This window comes from Lithobates pipiens, unplaced genomic scaffold (assembly GCF_037356315.1).
Source record: "Lithobates pipiens isolate NorthernLeopardFrog02 unplaced genomic scaffold, aLitPip1_a1.2 Scaffold_19, whole genome shotgun sequence".
Lineage (NCBI taxonomy): Eukaryota > Metazoa > Chordata > Amphibia > Anura > Ranidae > Lithobates > Lithobates pipiens.
In genome coordinates, this window is record NW_027507764.1 from 227,578,355 (window position 1) to 227,601,760 (window position 23,406).

Sequence of the window (23,406 nt, forward strand, 5' to 3'; positions counted from 1 at the left end):
GGTCTCAGGAAAGTATTAAGGGATGCTGGGGCAGCTGCTGAACACAGAAGGCTTTTTATCTTAATGCATAGAATGTATTAAGATAAAAAAAACCTTCTGACTGTACAACCACTTTATAAAATGCTATACCACAGTCTTTCAGTCATAGTAAAATGACACATCCCGAAATGTGTTATTTAGTTTATTTAAGAAAACCATAAAGAAAAAAACAATTATACTATTATCCTGTTGTACTGGGCAGTAAAAATGTCCATGTTCTTTTGCATTTCTTCATTTGACTTAAAAATTCCTTAAAGAAATTAAAGCTTTGCATTTTGTGATTACTAAAGATATCGCAAAAATTGCATTAAATAAAGGATTTGTTCTGAAGCATCTCAGAAAAATTCAAATGCAAGCCACTGTTAGTTGAGAAAAAAAGTATACCATTAACCTCTTAGTTTTCCAAGAAAAACTAGTCATGTGTCTGTGAATTAATATTTTTAGTGAAAGTATTTTCTGTGCAAATTATATCATTGGCTTTCCTTTTACAAAGATTTAGGATGCACACAATACAGTAAATTTCATGTAGTGTTACACAAATTCAAACTCAATAAGTTGTTCTGTATTATTTCTGATATTTGTTGAAAAATATTATTCTTGTGGTATCTTAAGCTGCACCATAATCTTCTATTAGTATTAATATATATATAACACCCTCTAGTGTAGTCTAGTTCGGTAAATTTAGCGGACTCATAGTGGCTTATCTGAATCTGGGTAATTGTTGTGGGTTCAGCTTAAGGTCAGGTTGGAAGGCTCTGCAGACCAGGCCTCTATCACCTCTCTCTGGTTCTGGAGGTCCATACAAACGTCTAGAAACTAGTAGGTGGAGGTACAGAGGCAAGGATCTGAATATTTATGGGAGTTTGACCAATCCCCAGGCAGGACGCCTGGCAGGGTGGTAAGACAGGCCCATAAATATTGGAGAGCTTGGCCAGTGGGGGTTGTTGTTGGGTGGAAGATAGAGTGCTAAGGATCCTGAGGCCTCGGAGGAGGGCTCTGCCTCCAGGCTGGAGCTGAGGAAGGAAGGAGAGGAAGCGGAAGAGAGGAACCTTCACCACCCTCCAGTCTCATCCAGGAGACACCCTGTCTAGCATAAGAAGACCTTTACTGCAGGAGGTCTAAACAGCAACAGTCTTAACCAAGCCAGCAGCATTCAAGGGGACAGTGTGAGTACTTCTACTTATCACCCCAAGGTCAATAAGGGAGAAGGCTGCCAGATGCAATATCTAGTATGCTTTCATTGGGACAGTGTCACAGCTAACCTAAATCACTCGATCTGGGACACTTTTGAAGGCAGCTAGGTGGGCTGGTATTTTCTGCAAGTGCTGGGACATTGTGTGTTTCACCAAGGGGACATAGAGCTGCTGCAAGTTTGGGACATTGTGATTTTCATCAAGGGGACATAGAGCTCCTGAAAGAAGAACCTTGTAATTGTTGCCACCAAAGACTGATGATATCCCAGAGGGAGTACAGTCTATGATGCATTTTTCTTTGTACATAGAGATGACGTTTTTTCCATAAATTGTTCTACCAAGTTCAAGTTGGGCTTCACATAATCCCTTATCCCTATCCAAGATGATTATGAATAAAACAACAAAAACAAGCCCACGGACTGGTTACTCACTCTGTGTGGAAGTTGGAAAATGTGTGTTTCCTGGCTGTGTAAGAATAGGGAGACCCAAAAGCCAGCGGCTCTCTAAGGGATAGTGCTACAAATACATGACTTTTAAGAAGCAAGCAATAATACTAAAAATCATATAAAAAGAGTAGCACTAGCTGTATATTTGTAGTATTTATAGAAGTATTTGTAGAAGCTGCTGTGGTTCCCGAACTTGTTGCTGCAATTTATCAACAGATCAGCTTATCCCATCCAAACAGTCACAACACAAAGATAAATCTGCAACTTATTTTTCCTCATCTCTTCTAACACCTGTTTGCCTGTAGAAAAGTTTTTCCAAATCTCTATCTGTCCCTGTTGTAATAGACAGTGGCACTTGCAGTGACAGCACAAAGCTCTTAAACAAATCTAAAGACATTCTAGTTGTTGAACACAAGGAGCCATGCAAAAATCACAAATGTTTTGCAGATGAGGAGGTTACGCAAAAAAATGGGAGGAAAGACCTGATGTAGCACCTATGGCAAATGTAAAGGTGTAAAAGGTAAATTATTTTAATTGGACTGCAAAGCAACCTGAAGGAACATTTTTGTACACCTACTGAGCAACAATGTACTTGAGCAACAAACTTATATAACCAGTTTTATTTTTTAACCACTGTAGATCCGCGCTATAGCCGAATGACGGCTACAGCACGGACCTGCTTTGCCGGGACTACGTCTATTGACGTCGCCCCGTACACGAGCGGCCTGCGGGCCCCCTGAGGGAGAGTCTATGAGACTCGCCTGATCACGGATCGGAGCAAGGGGTCGATCCCGACCCCTTACCACGTGATCAGCTGTCAGCCCACAATCTGCCTCAACAACAGTGCTGCACCTCAGTGCCACATATCCATGCCCATCAGTGTCATCTACCAGTGCCCATCAGTGCCCATAAGTGCCGCCCATCAGTGCCCAGCAGTGCCACCTATCAGAGCCACCTATCAGTGCCCATCAGTCCCATCTATCAGTGGTACCTATCAGTGCCCCTTAGCTCCACCCATCCGTGTCACCCATCAGTGCCACCCATCAGTGCCATCTTATCTGTGCCCATCTTTGCCTATCAGTGCCGCCTTATCTGTGCCCATCAGTACTGCCTTATCTGTGCCTATCGGTGCCACCTTATCTGTGACTATTAGTGCCGCCTTAACTGTGCCTATCAGTGCCCACCAGTGCAGCCTATCAGTGCCCACCAGTGCCACCTCATCAGCGCATTTCAATGAAGGAGAAAAATTACCTGTTTGCAAAATTTTATAACAAACTATTAAACATGATTTTTTTTTGCATCTTTTTTTTTTTTTTTAGCAAAAAATAAAACTCCCAGCTGTAATTAAATACCCCCGAAAGAAAGCTCTATTTGTGGGGAAAAAATTATAAAAATTTCATTTGGGTACAGTGTTATATGGCCGCGCAATTGTCATTCAAAGTCCATCAGTGCTGAAAGCTGAAAATTGGTCTGGGCAGGAGGGGGGTTTAAGCCCAGTAAGCAAGTGGTTAATAATGCTTGGACTTCACCCTTTTCTAACAATATAAGCTGTGATTTTTTGAAAAGGCACTTACAGATATGCATACTTAAAGTTTAACAGTTTGCAGAAGGGTAGGCCTTCTGCCATATGTGAACAAGACAGTAGGCAACAGTCAATATAAACGGAGGTGTGTACAGATCAAAGTGGTGAACCATATATAGCTCTTTGCGACCTGCTAATGAAAAAACAAAACAACAGGGGTGATTTAGGGATCTGGCCCAATCCGAGACCGGTGCATTAATCAGAAAGGGCTGGGGGCCCTCCTCCCACCCGACACCCCTATCGGGATCTAACTGTGTCGGGAGAGAGGAGAAGGCCCCCAAAATCCCCCGGCCCTCTCGAACTGGCAGCCTCTGCACAATCTCGGGACAGGAGATCTTCTATTGAGAGCCAGGTCTGAGCTTGGTTTATATTGGTCACAGACCTATCTGCATATTCAGCTTAGGCAAGTGATAGAAGAGAAAGGATAGAGAAAGAAAAGGAGAAGGGTTGACAGAGGGAAGGGGATGGGGAAGCGTCTTAGATCAGTATGGGTAGATGACGTAATGATATGCCACTTGCTGAGCAGAAGGCTGTCAATGCCATTTTAGGGCAGAGAATCACAGGGTGAGCGGGGGGGGGGCACTCCCGTTAAAAGAGAGATTCCAACATAGCTGGCCCAAGGCTCCCAAACCCTGCGGAATCTTGTGGAGGTATACATTAAAATACTGGTCAGTTTCTCCTGAGACATGATCCACGATATCCTCCTCTTAACTGCTAGGAAAGAAGGTCTGGGTTGTTTCCATGCTGCTGCTATTGAAATTTTTGTGCCCAGGAGGATAAAGTGGATCAATCTATGGGCTGCCTTGGGGAGTGAGGGGGGGATTGAGCATTCAGCAGAGCTATCTCTGGTGATCTGGGGATCTGGCAGCCCATGACCCTGTATATCATATTAAAGATTTTTCTCCAAAAGGTGCGGAGCCATATGTGGCCCATGGATCCCAGGAGTTGGCATCCTCTGAAGCACATAGGGTTTGCCATAGGATAAATTGCTGCCAATTTGGTAGGAGTGAGGTGAAATAGTGCCCTATCCGGTATAGCCCCTTGTCCAGCCACCAATTGAAGGCTGATATATTTAGGCCAGGAGGGAAATCTGGGTTGCGAAAAAGGTGAGCTAGGGGGCGCCCTGCTCAGACAAAATTCGGAAGAAGGCGTAGGGAGTCCCATAGAGAGCATGAATGGGAGAGGGTGGGAGAGAGGATGGGCGGTTCAATGGGTTATTAATGCTGCATACCCTGCCATGACCTGTGGTTCCTCCTGCTAAATCTTATACACTACAAGACACAATAGTGACATAAAGGTCCAAGAGAGGAACCACAGAGTATGGCAGAGGCACAGGTATCTGACATACTAGGAAGTATGTTGGATGTGAAAATTCTAAGAACAGCTCTACTCTGCAATAGAACACTGATTCCACAAACAAGTACTGAGGCGGACAAATATAAAATCTCTTACAGGATCTTGTTGTATTTGTTTATTATCTACAGAGTATTTTTAAAGAAATTAGAATAAAGATAGGATTGTAGAATCCTCTTGCATATATGGAAATTATAGCTGTAATATTTCAAGCAAAGATTTAAAAGAAAGAAAACAAAGATAATTACCAAAAAGCTGCTAAATTGAGATGCATTTATTTTTAAAATTTGCTGTGTTGTTAAACCACTTACGGTGGGATTTACTAAAACTGGAGCACTCGAGAACCTCGTTCAGCTGTGCATGGTAGCCAATCAGCTTCTAAATTTAGCTTGTTCAATAAAGCATTAATAATAAAACCTGGAAGCTGATTGGTTTCTATGCAGAACTGAACCAGATTTTGCACTCTCCAGCTTTAGTAAACCCGCCCCCCCCCCCCCCCCCCCCCCCCCGCTTCTCATTCAACCATACAAACAGGGAATGGCTATAATTATGACATCTTTGTTTTTTTTTTATTCATTTTCTACCAACCTAAATGATCTGTTTTCTTAAAAGAGCATTTATTTTTCCACTGTATTGTAAGGATTGCATGGTGAAACTGTAGTGATCATTTTGGAAAGAGGCCCCTGGTGTTTATATGCAGAACCGCTTCTACTTCCAATAAGAGATCTGAAACAAAAGTATAAAAATATATGATCACAAATTTCTGTCTTAATTTGTCATGTTTGCAAACATATTTACATATATAAACTAAGATTTTTTTTTTGTCATCTTAAAGTGCTGTATAGTCAAAAGGATTTTTTTTGTTTGTTTGGATAGAGTAGGAAAGAATTAGTACCCCTGTGAAGTTTTTACTGTTGTCTGTGGGAGATCTCTGGAACAATGACTGCCAGTGGATTGAGAAAGAAACTTCATAAAGACATTGGGCTCAATTCATGAAATGTTATTTACCATTTTAAAGTGGAACTTTAGGCTAAAATTATAAATGGGCGAACAGGCTGACATTTTAATGCAGAAGAGAGACGAGTTGTCTCTTCTGCATTAAAGTTACTTACCTGCCTGTTCGCCCTTGTAGAGTAAGCTGCACCCGCTCATAGTGTTTTAAAAAAAATGTTTGCAATTCACTAAGAATGCTGCTAAAATACTGTATGTGCTATTTCTTGAAGTGATGCAATATTTTAGCAGTGAAAACCTTTGGTATTTTAACACCGGAACCCGTCAGCGTCCTTAACAACCAATGAGTGGCTGGTTGTTAAGGACGTCGGCAGGTGACAACTTCTTAATGACCTTCTATTCACTGGTTGTTAAAGCGGATTTTCACTGAATCTGAGCACCACAGACCAAAAACACAATTTAGCTAATTTTTAATATTCAAAGCAAACTCCCCCATCCATGCATGTCTTTATGCTTTATTTTATTGAGAAATCACTTTAAAAAACAACCTCCGAGCATTTCTGTTTGTGACCATCTTGAGTAAGGGCAAATGATTCATGTAGCATTTCCTTCCTGGAATCCATCTGCCCTTAGCTCAAGCATGCATGCAGGAGAGTGTGCTTAGCTGAGAAAACCCATCCTCCTCTCCTCCCCTCCTGAAAACTCCTGGGATGTCTGACATCATTTGCCTAGACAAGAAACCAGAAGATAACTGAAGAAATGTGAAAAAATTTTTTTTATTAAAACAAGTAAATATGATATACTTGACTATCTACAGTATTTACTAATTCTAGCAGTATGCAGATTACAAATAATGTTAATTGGGAGAGTGAAGTTCCACTTTAAGGACCCACGGCAGGTTCCGGCTACTTAGCAACCAGCTGACATTTCATACATTTCTTAAAGTGGTTGTAAATGCTGAAGGTTTCTTATTTTATTGCATTCTATGCATGAAGGTACTGGCCAGGGTTGTGGTGAAGAGGCACTTGTCCCTATCAACATGGGGACAAGGTGTGTTGGGGGGGCATAGCTCCCCCTGCCTTAAAGCATGCCCCCCTTTTTGAGGGCCTGGTATAGTTCGGGACGGGAGGAGGGGGGTTAGGGTGCTCGCACATCTCTTCCTTTTCCTGAGCTGCCAAGCTGCATCCTCGGATAAGCTATTTAAAAAAATTAATTTAAGCGGGGGTTCCCCTCAAAATCTATACCTGACGCGAAGGGTGTAGTATGGATTGGGAGGGGACCCCCACACAGTTTTCTTTTCTTCATTTTTTTTGTTAGCATTTTTTTTTTACATTCAGATGCCAGGAGGGAATCCTGCTGACAGCTGATGACTCCTTGGTTGTTACGGCGCTGATGCCTCTCGCTCCTTAACAACCAGCTTATTTACTGGTTGTTAAGAATGCTGGCGGCTGCCACTTCTTCAAAAATTGCATGCCAGAGCCACTACTTATTTGTGAATTGAATTTTACCAATACTGCATAAAACACCTAAATACAGCATTGAATCTGGTTTTGTGAATGGAGCCCAGTGTTTCTATAAGTACGAAAGTTAGAAATCGAAAGCAGTTATATTTGCTGGGGGTACTTATATTAGTAATCTGGAGTAAACAGTGAATGTGCTATATGCTTTGCTAGGATGCATATGGTATCAATACTCTGATGCCAGATGCACCCTGGATGCTTCTGGAATCAACATATTGATGCTAGATGCGTCTAGGGTTCTAGTATTTCCAAAAAGTGCTCAGCAATTTTAGGCTACATATTTCTCTGAATATTTTAAGTTTATACTTTTCAGTTTATTTATGTCCACATTTTCATGTTATGCATCCGAGAGGTACATTTCGTCAAGATACTCGCTCTACCACCAGTTTAGGATAATCCCTTTTATTATAAAATCTGTTAACAGGCACCCTCTCTCCTGCTCCCCACATGTACGCCATCCCTCCACACCACTTATGTGGGAGAAGTCACACCAGCCATAGGCACCATTTCTTCTCCAGCACCTGGCACACAGTTTCAGGTACTCCACAGAACCTGTGTGTGAGGTGCTAGGCAGTTCAACCCTTTGCTGCTTTCTGTATAAGGATTCACCACATGCAGGATGCAGATTTCCTCTCACCTGGCACCACATAGTCCATGTGGGCACAGTATGCTAGTCTTTCAACACTGTGACAGTGATGTGGTGGGGGCAGAACCAGGTGGAGCCTGTGACCATGGCAGCTGATGCTAAGCATCAGATAGCCTGGCTGCAGGATCTGACCCTGGCATGCTTTGAGATAAAGGGGCCAGTAGCAATCTGACTTCTGGCTGTTTGTGCCCTCTGTGTATAGGGATCTGAAGCTGAGACATCCTGACCTCAGGAGTCTCTCCCTGTGACACTCTGCTCATCCTATGTCTTCTCGCTGCCTGGTGGACCTGAAGTTGTAATCAAGTCCTTTACAACTCTCAGGACCCAGTGAGTCCTGGAAATGCACTGACCTTCATTCTTCATTCACCTGACTGTCTGACCTTCATTCTGCTGTCCATTCTGCAAAGAGCTGTTGAGCCACAGCAGCCAGCTTGCCACTACAATTGGACACAGTGTGAGTCTTTTAACCTCCCTGGCGGTATGATTATTTCAGATTTTAGGTGCTGAAAGTGGTACCATTATTTTGCATGGAAATTTGGCGTTTTATATTGTAGGCCTGTAATTCTTAGAAATAATTCACTTAAATCTGACCAAACCAGAGTCTAATAGACATCTCGGGTATGATAAAATTTGAAATATGAAATCATAAATTATAATATAATAAATAAAATAAAATAAATAACTATAAATAATTATAACCAATAATAATATAATAATAATAAAAATTATTCAATAATGTAATCAAATCAAAAACACTGAAATGTGCTGAGTTGCAGAATTGTCGCTGTCATTACTTTTAGTGTTTGATGACGAATTTCCCCACAAATTACTTAATTCTTGCACTTGCACATTCTTGCTCAATTCTGCAAGTGATTCTAATTTATTATCCCTGTTTTCTAGCTGGTCTATAACCACTTTTGATGTAAACGGACATTTTATGGTTGCTATGGACAATCTTCAGTTTCCTGGCATAAAGAATAGTATTTATAATATAAAACTGTATGCAGGACACTGGACAAACCAATAGGGACAAAAGGGATGTGTAATTATTTGATACAGTACTGTAATTTGTAAGATTACAGTATACTGTATCTATACTGTGTCTTTTACTTTTTTAATTTGGCGTCAAACTTCTTCCCTGTGCGTCGCAACGCTCGCAGGGAACGGAGCGCGGCACTGTCACAGATCGACCGAGACACGGCGGCTCGCTGATCACAGCAGGGGGACATCGCTGGATCCAGGGGGCAAGGTAAGTAACCCCCTACATGGATCCTGTGATGGGATCCCGAGTGTGGTTCGGGAATACCTCTTATGGTAATTAAATCTCACCCCAAGCCAGACTCGGGAATACCACCAGGGGGGCTACCTCTTTTGATGTACCACATTTCTACCTTGTGAATCTGGACTTATCTTGTGCTCTGCCATATTGCTGCCTTGTGATACTGCTGTTTGTACCTTGAGGTGCCTGGAGTGCTGCCCTGTGATTCTGGATTTATCCTTTTCTGAACCATATGGCTGACCTGTGATCCTGCTACTTCTCCCTTGCTGTGCCCTGGATTGTTACCACTGAACTTACCTCTTTTGCTGCATCCTATTTCCATCCTCTAATCGTGCTGATTCTCACAGGCAGCATCATACTGTTACCCTACACCCCTCTTGATGTAACCCTAGCACTAAAGAGGTTCTAAAGTAAAGACATTTTTTACTTGTATGCATTCCCTGCATTAAGCTAAGAAATGCTCCACTACTTGACCCCCACCCAAACACTTACATAGTTACATAGTAGGTGAGGTTAAAAAAAACACAAGTCCATCAAGTCCAACCTATGGACTCAGTCCCCTCAACTCCTCTCCCAATCCCACTCTGTGCAGTACCATTGCACAGAGCAGGTAAGTACAAATTCTTTATTATTTTAGAAAAAAATTACCTTGAGTACCTACCAGACAACATATTATCTCTGTGTACTAAAACCCTCAATAAATACCCTGCATGTTGGATCGAGTGTGATTCACCTCTGTGTGCTCTCTTTGCACTACTAGTTCATTTTGCACATATATTATATATATTATATATATATATATATATGTGTCATAATCTATATAATATATAAATTATGGTTGTAAACTGACTGTTATTTTAGATCCTGTGGTTGTTCTTCACAGACAAGATTTCTAAGACGGCGGAGACAGCTTAATAGATATTAAATGCACAAATCGAAGCAGCACTCTAGAGGGTTAACACTGTAGCATATGAAAACTCTTTCAGAAATTCAACTCACACATACCCATTCATTTTTTTGTCTGCATATGAAGGGGGAGATGGAAGATTAGAATTTGCTGGGTGGATAGCTATCCAATGAACCCTGCCAGTATATCCAGGAATGTTTGGAGTGCTAAAAAGGAAAAAGTAAATAGCATTAGTAATGCCAAAGACAATGAGATGCCATCATTGTCAAGGTTATACGACAAAGAAGTAAACAAACACTCTGATTAATCGCATTTCACTCATAATTTTGAACAAACAATAGTGACCCAGGGATACTACGGTAAATATCTTAAAAAATAGAAAAGTTAAAAACTCCAAGGCTATGAATTTTATTTACTGTATTTGTGGTTATCCTGGCATAAGGTAAGAAAAGAAAAACAAAACAACACAAACATTTAAAAAAAAAATAAAGAACAAGAAATCACCATAACTGCTACAATAATAAGGCTAAAGCCATATAGTAAGCTATGTTTCTATATAGTATGTTACTATCACACACTTTTTTCATGATAAATATCAGCTCTTTGTTAGATCTAGAGGTTCAGCTCCTTTGCCACTGCTCCCACTGTCATAGTAACAACAATCAGCTGTCAAAATGACAGCCTTAAATTGCTATGTATTACATAGAAGGAGTAACTGCCAAAGTGCAGCCACTCCTGTGTAAAATGACAATTGTTGATAATTTGCAAGTGGCATTGGGTAATACAGTGTAACAACTGCATTTGTCATTTTTCATTCATTTGAAAATCAAAGGTGGGACCTTTTGAACTGTATGTGACATCAGTCAGAGAAAACCTTATATGTTATATAGATGTTTTCTTGGTGATTAAGAAATGGTGTTGCGCTCCAGCTAAATAAATCTAATTAAACTAAAATCAACTAGCATGTACCTAGGTAACAGCCAGAAATAAATGAAGAATAAATGTGAGACTATGTGTTCAAGTAAGCTCAGACAATGTGCATAAATTCTAAAGTGCAATACTCCAAATCAAATTGTGCACTTAGCATAAAAACTGGGTATGGCGGGTCCTCTATATATAATACAGGATGGCAGTGAAACAGTGTTCAGTGCACACAAATTCATAAGTAATAAAGTGCAAGAAACAAAAAACAAACAATGTAATTAATCTACATTGATAAAAAAAAATAAAAAAAAATATATATATATATATATATATATATATATATATATATATATATATATATATATATATATATATATATATAATTGAATGCTGGGTGTCGTTGTACGAGTGCAATACAAATCAATAAATGTACATAATACTAATGGTACATACACAGTGAAACATGTGTTTAGACAGAGGATCCAAAACAGAAATAAAGTAAACTATAATAATGCAAAAAACATGTCCATTCAGTGATCAAGAAAACAATATCCGGCGTGCCCAAAAAAAGAAAAAGCGGGAGGTGAATTCCGCTAGTGTTCCTGTGCGTATTGTTCAATAGGTGATGTAGTCCTAGGTACTCGTTCACCGTAGGCACGCGTGCCACGTTCGTGCTTCCGGACGTCACTTCCGGTGTCCTCACTGGCCAATTGTGTTCCTACGCGTATCGTCATGTGACTTCATCAGGGAACCTTTCCCTGATGAAGTCACATGACGATACGCGTAGGAACACAATTGGCCAGTGAGGACACCGGAAGTGACGTCCGGAAGCACGAACGTGGCACGCGTTCGTTTAGTTGTGCTTATTTTTATCTGTTTTAAATGTGAGTACCTATACCTTCGTTTTATATCCAATAAACTGTGAATACGTACTTCACCATTGGAGTTGTTCCCCTTGCTTTCTCTGCATGTTACAACGTGCCTACGGTGAACGAGTACCTAGGACTACATCACCTATTGAACTTACAACATTGGACAACAAGTGCCACTTTGGAAGTGCTGTTTACCTTACAGCAGTAAGGTAAGGTAATTACTGCACCTAGTGTGAGGATACAATACGCACAGGAACACTAGCGGAATTCACCTCCCGCTTTTTCTTTTTTTGGGCACGCCGGATATTGTTTTCTTGATCACTGAATGGACATGTTTTTTGCATTATTATAGTTTACTTTATTTCTGTTTTGGATCCTCTGTCTAAACACATGTTTCACTGTGTATGTACCATTAGTATTATGTACATTTATTGATTTGTATTGCACTCGTACAACGACACCCAGCATTCAATTATATATATATATATATATATATATATATATATATATTTTTTTTTTTTTATCAATGTAGATTAATTACATTGTTTGTTTTTTGTTTCTTGCACTTTATTACTTATGAATTTGTGTGCACTGAACACTGTTTCACTGCCATCCTGTATTATAAATAGAGGACCCGCCATACCCAGTTTTTATGCTAAGTGCACAATTTGATTTGGAGTATTGCACTTTAGAATTTATGCACATTGTCTGAGCTTACTTGAACACATAGTCTCACATTTATTCTTCATTTATTTCTGGCTGTTACCTAGGTACATGCTAGTTGATTTTAGTTTAATTAGATTTATTTTGCTGGAGCGCAACACCATTTCTTAATCACCATCACTTATTTTTGGGGAGGGTTTATACCCCTTGCCGGTGTTTTGCTGCAACCACACTAGTTTTAGGACACATAGGTAGGCGCGAGAATACCTTCACTCACATAGATGTTTTCTTATATAACTACTAATAAACCCTCAGCTAACCCTAATCAGTCCCAATTACCTCCCCTTCTTTCTTTAGCTATTATTTTTGTGTTGTTTTTTTTTTTTCATTTAAATGATATTTTATCATTAATAGTTACATTTATTTTTCAATATCATTTGTTTTGTTTGTTATTTATTTCAGTGTTGTATAAAAATGATGAAAAAACACACCCTTTTAATTTGCAAATAACATCCTCATGCTTTATACAAGTGTTATTTTAAATAGGACAAATTATAGATAGAATGCAAAATTTTAATTTACAGTAAAACAGCATTTTTGTACCAACGGTAACGTCAGTTCTTGTAGTTAAGAGACAAAATTAATGATACAATTGGATTATACTACCTCCAACAAAAAGTAATTGGCCAGCTAGGTATAAATCCTCCTACTTCCGGCATGCTTCAGTTTTACAGAAGATCAGTATTTAGGAGTAGATTACAAGCACAGAGAAGTGGAACTTGTGTCCCTTAACCATTCTTTGCCTGCCTCCAGTAATTTCACTACAGGCGGGCGGCAGCTGCAAGCCAGGCAATGTACCTGTATGTCGCCTGGCATATGTGCACTGGGGCATCCCCTGGGGTGTGCAATGTGTCACTTTTGGGCTGGACACAGCAAATTGCGGTTTGCAGTAACTGGCTGCTTTGACCGAGATGTCACATGATCGCTATGCACTCACATGATCTCAGTTTCAACACAACTGTTATGAGTGGGTTTCATTCACATCAGTTGTGTGCTTAGTATTGTGATGCTGTGATTTGCCCACAACTATCACATGGTACCTGGGCCTATCAGAGCACTGTGCCATGTGATTAGCTGCAGACAATCACAGATCACTAGTAATCACAGCTCTTATGAATGAAACCCATTCATGACAGTTAAAAACATTGCTGTTACAGTGATAATCACTGTAACAGCAATCAAACCCCTCATAATGAATCACTTTCATCCAAGGTGTAAAGCATGTTAAAGATAGTCTTTATATTTGCACTGGGGCAACAACAGGCATCAAAGGTAATAGACAGGAAAAAAACTGTACAAATACACTCACAGGTCACTTTATTAGTTGCACCTTGCTAGTACCATGTTGGCCCCCTTTTGCCTTCAGTACTGCCTTAATTCTTTGTGACATAGATTCAACAAGGCGTTGGAAACATTCCTCAGAGATTTTGGTCCATATTGACATGATAGCATCACGCAGTTGCTGTAGATCTATCGGCTGCACATCCATGATTCAAATCTCTTGTTCCACCACATCCCAAAGATGCTCTATTGGATTGCGATCTGGTGACTGTGGAGGCCATTGGAGCACTGTGAATTCATTGTCAAGTTCAAGAAACCAGTTTGAGATGATACGAGCTTTATGACATGGTGCATTATCCTGCTGGAAATAGCTATCAGAAGATGGGCACACTGTAGTCATGAAGGGATGGACATGGTCAGAAACAATACTCAGGTAGGCCGTGGCGTGTAAACGATGCTCAGTTGGTACTAAGGGGCCCAAAGTGTACCAGGAAAATATCCCCCACACCAATACACCACCACCAGCCTGAACCGTTGATACAAGGCACGATGGATCCGTGCTTTTATGTTGTTTATGCCAAATTCTGACCCTACCATCTGAATGTTGCAGCTGAAATTGAGACTTATCAGACCAGGCAATGTTTTCCAATTATCTTTTGTCCAATTTTGGTGAGCCTGTGCCAATTGTAGCCTCAGTTTCCTGTTCTTAGCGGACAGGAGTGGCACCTGGTGTGGTCTTCTGCTGCTGTAGCACATCTGCTTCAAGGTTCGATTTGTTGTGCATTCAGAGATGGTATTCTGCATACCTTGGTTGTAATGAGTGGTTATTTGAGGTAGTGTGGACTTTCTATCATCTCAAACTAGTCTGGCCATTCTCCTCTGACCTCTGACATCAATAAGGCATTTTCGTCCACACAACTGGCACTGACTGGATATTTTCTCTTTTTCACACTATTTTCTCTAAACCCTAGAGAAAGTTGTGCATAAAAATCCCAGTAGATCAATAGTGTTTGAAATACTCAGACCAGCCCGTCTGGCACCAGCAACCAAGCCACGTTCAAAGTCCCTTAAATCCCCTTTCTTCCCCATTCTGACACTCGGTTTAAACTTCAGCAAGTTGACTTTACCACATCTAGATGCCTAAATGCATTGAGTTGCTGCCATGTGATTGGCTGATTAGTAATTTGTGTTACCAAGCAATGGAACAGGTGTACCTAATAAAGTAGCTGATGGATGAATTTATGCTAATGTAGGGGACCACCAAGAGTGTTACTCCAAACCAGCCACAGATAGATTTAGATGACTTTTTATTTTTTTAATGTTTAACTAGATGGACTTGTGTCTTTATTCAACCTAACTATGTAACTATCATAACAGTCTCTATAGATCCTCCTTCATACAAGGGGTCCCCCAACAAGTGCTCTAAAGAAGTGGTACTAAGCAAAACATGTTGAGCTATATAAGGGTCGTGGAATCCTCTACTAAGTATACTGCTTTGATTGCCAGTTTGTGATTAATATATTGCTGCATATGAGTTGAGCCACCATCACATTCAACATAGGGTTCAGAATGCTACTTTGCTTTTAACGTGTATGGTTTTAAGATTTTAGTGATTTGCATTGAAGAAATATTCTAATGCCCTGAGGATTTGACAAGATGGCTCCCAGACTATCAAAATAAAAGATGATATTCAACAATGCCTAAAAATGACTTTTATGAAAAAGGATTAAAGTGGTTGGAAAGGTTGAAGGTTTTCTACTTTCAAGTAAAAAGTTAGAGTACATTCAATTAAAATAGTAGATTACCCCTGGTAAAAATTCCATCAGTGTTGCTCAAATTATAAGCATTTACTGTACATCTCTTTTTTTAAAAACAGCCTTCACACACTTACCTCTTTGTGTGACAAAAGATCTGCCTGAAAGACCTTATGTCTGAAATAGACATCAGATGAAGCTCAAACACACCAGGCAACATTTAGAGCAGAGGTTTCAAACTGGTGGCCCTCCAGCTGTCGAAAAACTACAAGTCCCATGAGGCATTGCAAGGCTGACAGTTAAGAAGGAAATTGCATGATGGGACTTGTGGTTTCGCAACATCTGGAGGGCCACCGGTTTGAGACCCCTGATTTAGAGAATGTGCAAACAGAAGGCCAAGTGGCAACCAAGCAAATCTGGGAAACAGATTCCAGATGCTGAAAGGCTTATAAGGCACTTAATGATCAAGTGGTGTGTGCCTTGACAGGAAAATGTGGAACCTTGTCACTGAACCTATAGGTTTGAATACAAGCTGCCTAAACAACTAAAAATGGTGGAACGAGCAGCAAGCTGTCCTTTGTGGGGTCTCTCGGGAATGATGAAAAGAGCATCAATTAAGGAAGAAGTACCTGAGAAATAAATTCAAACAGCTCATACCACATCCAAACAATGGAGGGAAATCTTGAGATAAACTGCAGCAGGACAGAGAGAAGGAAGTCTTAGGTAATGCCCAAGATAGAAAAAATATGTGTAGTCTCTATAATTTATAATTTATTACGAAAGGTAAAAATAGGTAAACTTGTACCATCATCCAGGATTCTAGAAATGAAGAACTGGAAGTCTGGTCCCCAACCAGGCCACCACAAGACATTTTGGCAATTTGGACTATCGCGGTACAGTACAACAATAAAATATAAGTGTGTGGCAAATATAGAATTGTTAACAATATAAAAATGGTTTTAGTAATACAAAAATTTTAATGGTCAATTACAAATAAAAATTTGACAATAATTCATAATTGTCACCAAAACAATTAACCCCAGGATGGGGGAACGCAGTGGGACAATTCATCACAAGAAACAACTCGACTAGTTTCGCGGACAATAGCCGATTCATCAGGAGAGTATCTGTGGATTCATTAACAGATGATCAAACAGCAGTATAACTGCCCTAAGGCATGAACAGTAAAACGACTTCTAATATGACACAACATTCAAACTAAGTATTTAATACATAAGGGTAGGCGGAAGCAATATTGCTTACCCATGTCCCGACAGGCCCTGATCACAGGGCATAGCCACCAAAGGGAGGTATCCGCGGCAACTCGGGGGAGCTACAAGGCATGATGGACTGGAATCTGGATGAATAAGTTAAAACAAAGGGTAGAGGTACTATGGGCCTTCAAAGACATACAAGGGTGAACCAGTGAGGGGATGTTAATATTGTGAATGGTCTAGTGAAACAAAGTAAAGCAACAGTGAAAAAAGTGAAGGAAGTAAAATAATGGGAAGGTGCACAATTAAAATTCAAACAGTTAGTGAGTTAAAAACGTGCTGGGATAAAGAAAGAGGGGAGAGGTGTAGGGAAATGAATGTAATAAAAGATTATGGAGTGAGGGGATGGTGAAATCAAATGATATTTAATGTAAGTGAAGGACACAGCATAAACCTGGTACTTGAGATGTCAAAAGTTTAAAGATCCCGGGAAATGGGGTCCAGCTGAAAGGGTATCAGCCTGCAGCCACAATATGTAATACTGTAGCCAGATGGCATGGGGTGGAGGCATGAAGGAGCCTACCTACCCATGCCAAGGTCACTTATGGGGGAAAAAAGGAACAAAACCAAAAGTTAAAAGGGCCAATGGCCAGCGACCTAGGGAGACAGGTACTGCAGCAAGGCTGGGGTAAAAGGATAAATGACCCAGGTGGCTTACTAGATACTGGCTAGAGCATACAATCCCGGGCATCTAGGGTCCAGAGCATGGAAAAACAGGCAACCTGCCTGTTATTTGTAGCTCCCAACCTAGCGACATTATAACACGTGGGCAATCACCGGCGTGTGACATCACAGGATCAGGGATTCCGCATTGCGCACGAGTGAATGGAATGCGCACGCACATGAGCGAAAGCACCACGTGCGCGCCGATGCGCACACGAGAAAGCACCGCGAGCATGCATGCGCACTAGCTCTAAGGCCACAGGATATACATCCCGGGCCAGAGCCAGTGCAAGGAGAGAGGGTGGCCCAGATTACGGGCCAACCTCTCTGCCAGGGAGCCTGCCGGGCCGCCGCGGAAACACAAACAGCTGGGGCGCCATGTACCAACGCCTTTCATAAGGGGCAAGAAAAAGGACAAGCCGTAGGGCTCAGTTACAAGGAGTAAAGCAAAAAATATATTTTTTCTATAAAGAGAATGAAATGAGGATAAATGTGTGAAATAATAATGTAACATGAAATATATATTATTAGCATACAGGGATAAGGCAAATACCCTGTGGAGCCACTGCAACCTAACTTCATGACGGAAGCCCGGAGGGCCAGAGACTGGAAAACATGATGGGGTACAACATGTTAATAAGGTGCGGTAGCCTATAATATGATCAGAGAGTACATCCAGCCTAGACTTGGACATCTGTAATAAATGGTTGCATAAGGCTGATTGTAACAATGTTTAATTAATGAACTAAGAATATCTAAATATAATATAAGAGACCCCCCCACAAAAACATAAAGTCTAATGCTGCGTACAGACGATCAGAATTCTCGTCAGAAAAAGCTCTGATGGTTTTCCCGACAGAATTCCGATGGAATTCGGCTCAATCTGTCTTGCCTACACACGGTCACATCAAATTCCGATCATTTATAACGCGGTGACGTACAACACGTATGACGTGACTAGAAAAAGGAAGTACAATAGCCAGTAACCAATAGCTTCTGTCTCATAGTTGAATCTGAGCATGCGTGATTTTTGGCGTGTCGGAATTGCATATGCACGATCGGAATTACCGATAGAAAGTTTTTCCGTTGGGAAAACTGAGAACATGTTATCAATTTTTGGCTGGCGGAAATTCAGACAGCTAAATTCCGATGGAGCATACAAACGGTCGCATTTTCCGATGAAAAGCTCTCATCGGTCTTTTTCTGGCCAGAATTCTGATCGTGTGTACGCGGCATAAGGGTTTTTTTTAACTGCAGGGTGGGGTGAATGGGAGAAAAAAATGGGGGGAGGGGGGCATTATTTTTGTATTAATAAAACCATTTTTATTGCCACACACTTATATTTTATTGTCACTGTACCGCGATAGTCCAAATTGCCCACATGTCTTTTGTGGTGGCCTGGTTGGGGACTAGGCTTCCAGTTCTTCATATCAATGTCCAAGATAGGGTGAAAAGAGACCCTAATTTTCAAGACAACCTTTTCTCTATGTAGAACAAGAAAGGGTCAAAAACCAAGAAACTGGTCTAGCAAAGTTGTTAGCAATAAGGAAGGCAACCTTGTGGGTAATTGTTGACAGGGGATATCTTTGATAGGTTGTAAATGTGATTTTTGAAGGGCTGACAGAACCAGGTGAGATCACATAAAGTCTCTGGTGGACTTACTAGTAGACCTTTATGAGCCACGTCCTGTACAAAGGCTTTTACCAAGGAGAACTACTAAAGCCAAGATTTGTCCCTTAATACCACTCCAGATCAAATACTGCTCCAAACTGTATTATGCCCCGTACACACGAGCGGACTTTTCGACATCAAAGGTCCGACGGAACAATTCCGGCAGACCATTCGATCGTGTGTGGGCTGCAGCGGACTTTAGATTTGTAAAAATCCGACAGACTTTAGAAATGGAACATGTTTCAAATTTTTCCGCCGGAACTCCGCCGGACCCAGTTCCTACCGAGAAATCCGCAGCTATTGGCTACTGGCTATGAACTTCCTTATTCTAGTCCGGTCGTACGTCATCACGTTCGAATCCGTCGGACTTTGGTGTGATTGTGTGTGACCAAGTCCGTTCATTCGCAAAGTCCGTCAGAACTCTGTCAGAACTCCGTCAGAACTCCGTCAAAAGTCTGTCGGACCAAGTCCCTCGAAAAGTCCGGTCGTGTGTACGCGGCTTTAGAGAAAGGTTAGGATGCGTCCAATGAAGAATCCTGGATAAAACTTCCCTGCATTGCACTATGCAATGTATGCTTTCCAGATGCCATCGTAGACCTTATAAGAGGTGGATTGCCTGGCTTAAAAGATTGTGGGAATATCAGAATTGGACAGATCCCTATCCTTTAGGACCTGGGCTTCAACAGCCATGTAGTCAAAGCCAGCAACTGTGAAGCACTGTGCTAAACTGGTTCTTGGGAAAATAAAATTCTGATCTGTAAGAGAGTCTGCCAGGAGCCTAATGAGGTCCACGTACCACATCCGTATGGGCCAATTTAGTGCGATGAACATTACCAGAATGCCTTCCAGCTAAATTATGACGAGCAGATGAGGAAGGCACAGGGGAGGAAAATTGCAGATCAGGCCAAATTGATCCCATGAGTCACCAGGGCTTCCACTGCAATGGGCACAGAATTCCTGCACCTGTAGATGAACTTGCTTAGTTTTTTGTTGAATGTAGAAGCCAGGAGGTTGAGATCTAACTTTCTCCCTACTGTGGCAGAGGTCTTGAAACAACTCTGTGTAAAGAGCCAATTCATAGTTACATAGTAGGTGAGGTTGAAAAAAAACACCAGTCCACCCAGCTAAACCTGTGGTGTGTGTGCTTGTGTTTATGTCAATAGTACATTGTATACCCCTGTATGTTGTGATGGTAAGGGTACCCATCTAATAGTTTTTTTGAAACTATCGACACTCCCTGCTTATACCACCGCTTTTGGAAGAGAATTCCACATCTTTACCGCTCTGACAGTAAAGAACCCTCTACGCAGTTTAGGGTTAAACCACTTCTCTTCCAATTTCAGGGGATGGCCACATGTCTTTTTAAGTTCCCTTTCACTGAAAAGTTTTTTCCCTATGCTAGGGTCACCAGTACGGAATTAGTACATCGCTATCATATTAGCTCTCAAGTGTCTCCTCTCCAGAGAGAATAAGTTCAATGCTTGTAGTCTTTCCCCATTGCCGAGATCCTCTAGTCCTTTTATTAGCTTTGTTGCCCTTCTCTGGACTATTTCCAGTTCCAGCACATCCTTCTTAAGAACTGGTGCCCAGAACTGGACAGCATAATCAAGATGCAGCCAGACCAGAGTATTGTTGAGTGGGAGAATTATAGTTTTATCTTTGGAGTGAATCCCCTTTTTAATGCATGCCAATATTCTGTTGGCCTTGTTTGCAGCAGCTTGGCATTGCATGCCGTGGCTGAGCCTGTCATCGCATGCCGTGGCTGAGCCTGTCATCTACTAGGACCCCCAGGTCCTTTTCCATCCTAGATTCCCCCAGAGGTTCTCCCCCTAGTGAGTAACTTGTGTTCATATTTTTTGCACCCAAATGCATTACTTTACATTTTTCAACATTAAACCTCATTTGCCATGTAGTTGCCCACCCCATTATTTTATTGAGGTCGTCTTGTAAAGTTTCCACATGTTGTGCAGAAGTTATTGCTCTGCTTAACATTGCATCATCCGCAAATACTGAGATTGAAACATTTATCCCATCCTCTATATCATGGGTCAGCAACCCATGACCCGCCGGTGCTAAATGTCCAGCCCATCACTGAGAGTCTGTCCCAGGCCTTGGGCACCTTCATTCCCGGGACAATACAGTGTCCTGGAATGAAGCTGACAGAGGAACAAACCCCACCATAGTGCTGTCACTTTCTCCACCACCACCTGAGAGACTCTGCTACTGGCAAGGCCACTGGTTGCTAGAGCCGCCTGGCATCTAGCAACCAGTGACGTCATGGCTGCGACTCCCCGCCCTGCATTCAAAATAGAGGACGAGTTACCTTCCTTCTCCTCCACAGTGCTCTCAACGGGTTGGCTCCGCCACCACGGAAGTCTTGCACCCACCTCCTCTATGTTCTCCAGGCCAGCTCAGCCTGGACTATGATGTCCACTCCACCCACCTCCTCTATCAACTCCGGGCCGGCTCCGCCTCCACCACAGACATACGGCACCCACCTCCTCTATCATCTCTGAGTCAGGCTGCAGCATCCAGCATCCTTTAAAGCATGGGACTCCCCAACCCCTGTGCTGCACTACCTATGGGAGGAGCCACAGTGGCAGGGGGCATTCATCTTCCCTGGGAGACCAGGCACTGGTATATTAGACTGGTGGAAGGCTGTGGGTTCAAGGGACACTGCATCTGAGTAGTCTGTGGGTGGCAAGTGAAATGTTGCATCTAGTGGCAGGTGACGGTGGTAAGTAACACGCTGAATCTAGTGGCAAGTAACAGTGGCAAGTAACACGCTGCATCTGATGGCAAGCGATGGTGGCAAGTAACACGCTGCATCTGATGGAAATCGACGGTGGCAAGTGACACGCTGCATCTGGTGGCAAGCGACGGTGGCAAGTAACATGCTGCATCTGATGTCAGATGATTGTGGCAAGTGGCACGCTACATCAGATGACAGTTGATGATGGTAAGTAACATGCTGCATCTGGTGTTAAGTGACGATGGCAAGTCACACGCTGCATCTGGTGGCAAGAGATGGTGGCAAGTAACACGATGCATCTGATGGCACGTGACGGTGACAAGTGAAACTGAGTAATTGGGGACAAGCGACAGTGGCAAATAACATGCTGCATCTGATGGCAGGGGACAGTGGCAAGTAACATGCAGGTGGCAAGCTCAGGGTTCCCACGGATTCAGCATTATGGTAGGTTGACCTATTTCATTATATATTACAACTTAGTAATAGAAGGAATGTGATTTGATCATCCTGACACCATATAAAGCATGGTGTCGGGATGATTTAAGTGCTAACACCAGCCATTCACTTGACAGGGCGCTATAATGTAAAGGGGTCCAGAGGGGCAGGGGGCTGTGTAATGTAAATGGGTCCCGAGGTGCGGGGGCTGTGTAGTGTAAAGGGAGCCAGAGGTATGGGGGCTGTGTAATGTTATCTTCATTTATTAGCAGGTGAATGCAGCCCTCCATGCATACATATACATTGAATCCGGCCCTTAAGTGTAAAAAGGTTACTGATCCCTGCCCTATATCATTAATTAATAAATTAAACAGAATTGGTGCCACGGCCAATCCTTGGGGGAACTCACTTACCACACCGGACCATTCCGAGTACTCGCTATTTATTACACTTTGGACCCGCCCCTGTAGCCAGCTTTTAATCCAGGTACTCACCCTTTGGTCCATAGAGCAGTTTTGTTGGAGATATAGGACTTTAAAAGGTGTACCATATAGAAATTCACTCAGACTTAATATAATATACAGATTATTTATTAGGAAAATATGTTAAAAAAGTAAGGAATACGGTTTGATCAAAGCCATAGGTATACACACACTGCCTATTGTTGACAATGAAATACTGTAGTCTCATACATATTTGCATCACGTCCACATATTTAAACATGTTTCGCTGAGATGGCTTCTTCAGGAAAAGGATGTAAGGGCTTATTTATAAGGCATAGAGGAGTATATTTCACTCAGCTTTAGGTGTATATGAAAAAGAGACAAAAAATGATAAATATATAGCGTTTTAACAAGGTAACATTACAAATCTTGCACAAACATGACTGTAAATCACCCACAGAATGATTAAAAACCCAAATGCAAGAAACTCCCTACCTCTGTATTGAGCATTGGAGTTGATTCTATGGGGAAAATCCTCCTGAATGGCCCCACAATCCCACACCCAAATCCAGTCCATGCAATGCCAGATCTCCTGTAAGGAGGAGTATAATGCTTATTGTATAGACTGATTTTCAGAGAAAAAAAGAGAAATACCTGCAATGTACATTGAATATATAATAGCCAAAAAGGAGAGAGAG

The 23,406-nt window shown here is 41.6% G+C and overlaps 1 protein-coding gene across 1 annotated transcript in view; it reads right to left on the minus strand.

Annotated features, from left to right (window-relative positions):
- Positions 1–5,124: 5,124 nt before the first annotated feature.
- Positions 5,125–23,406, minus strand: part of SPMIP7 (sperm microtubule inner protein 7) — a 147,888-nt gene continuing 129,606 nt past the window's right edge. The window contains exons 8-9 of the mRNA XM_077491781.1: positions 10,015–10,122; positions 5,125–5,339 (exon numbers count right to left, since the gene is read on the minus strand). Coding sequence (XP_077347907.1) covers positions 5,231–5,339; positions 10,015–10,122 — 217 coding nt within the window. The 3' untranslated portion in view covers positions 5,125–5,230. The remainder of the gene's footprint in view (positions 5,340–10,014; positions 10,123–23,406) is intronic.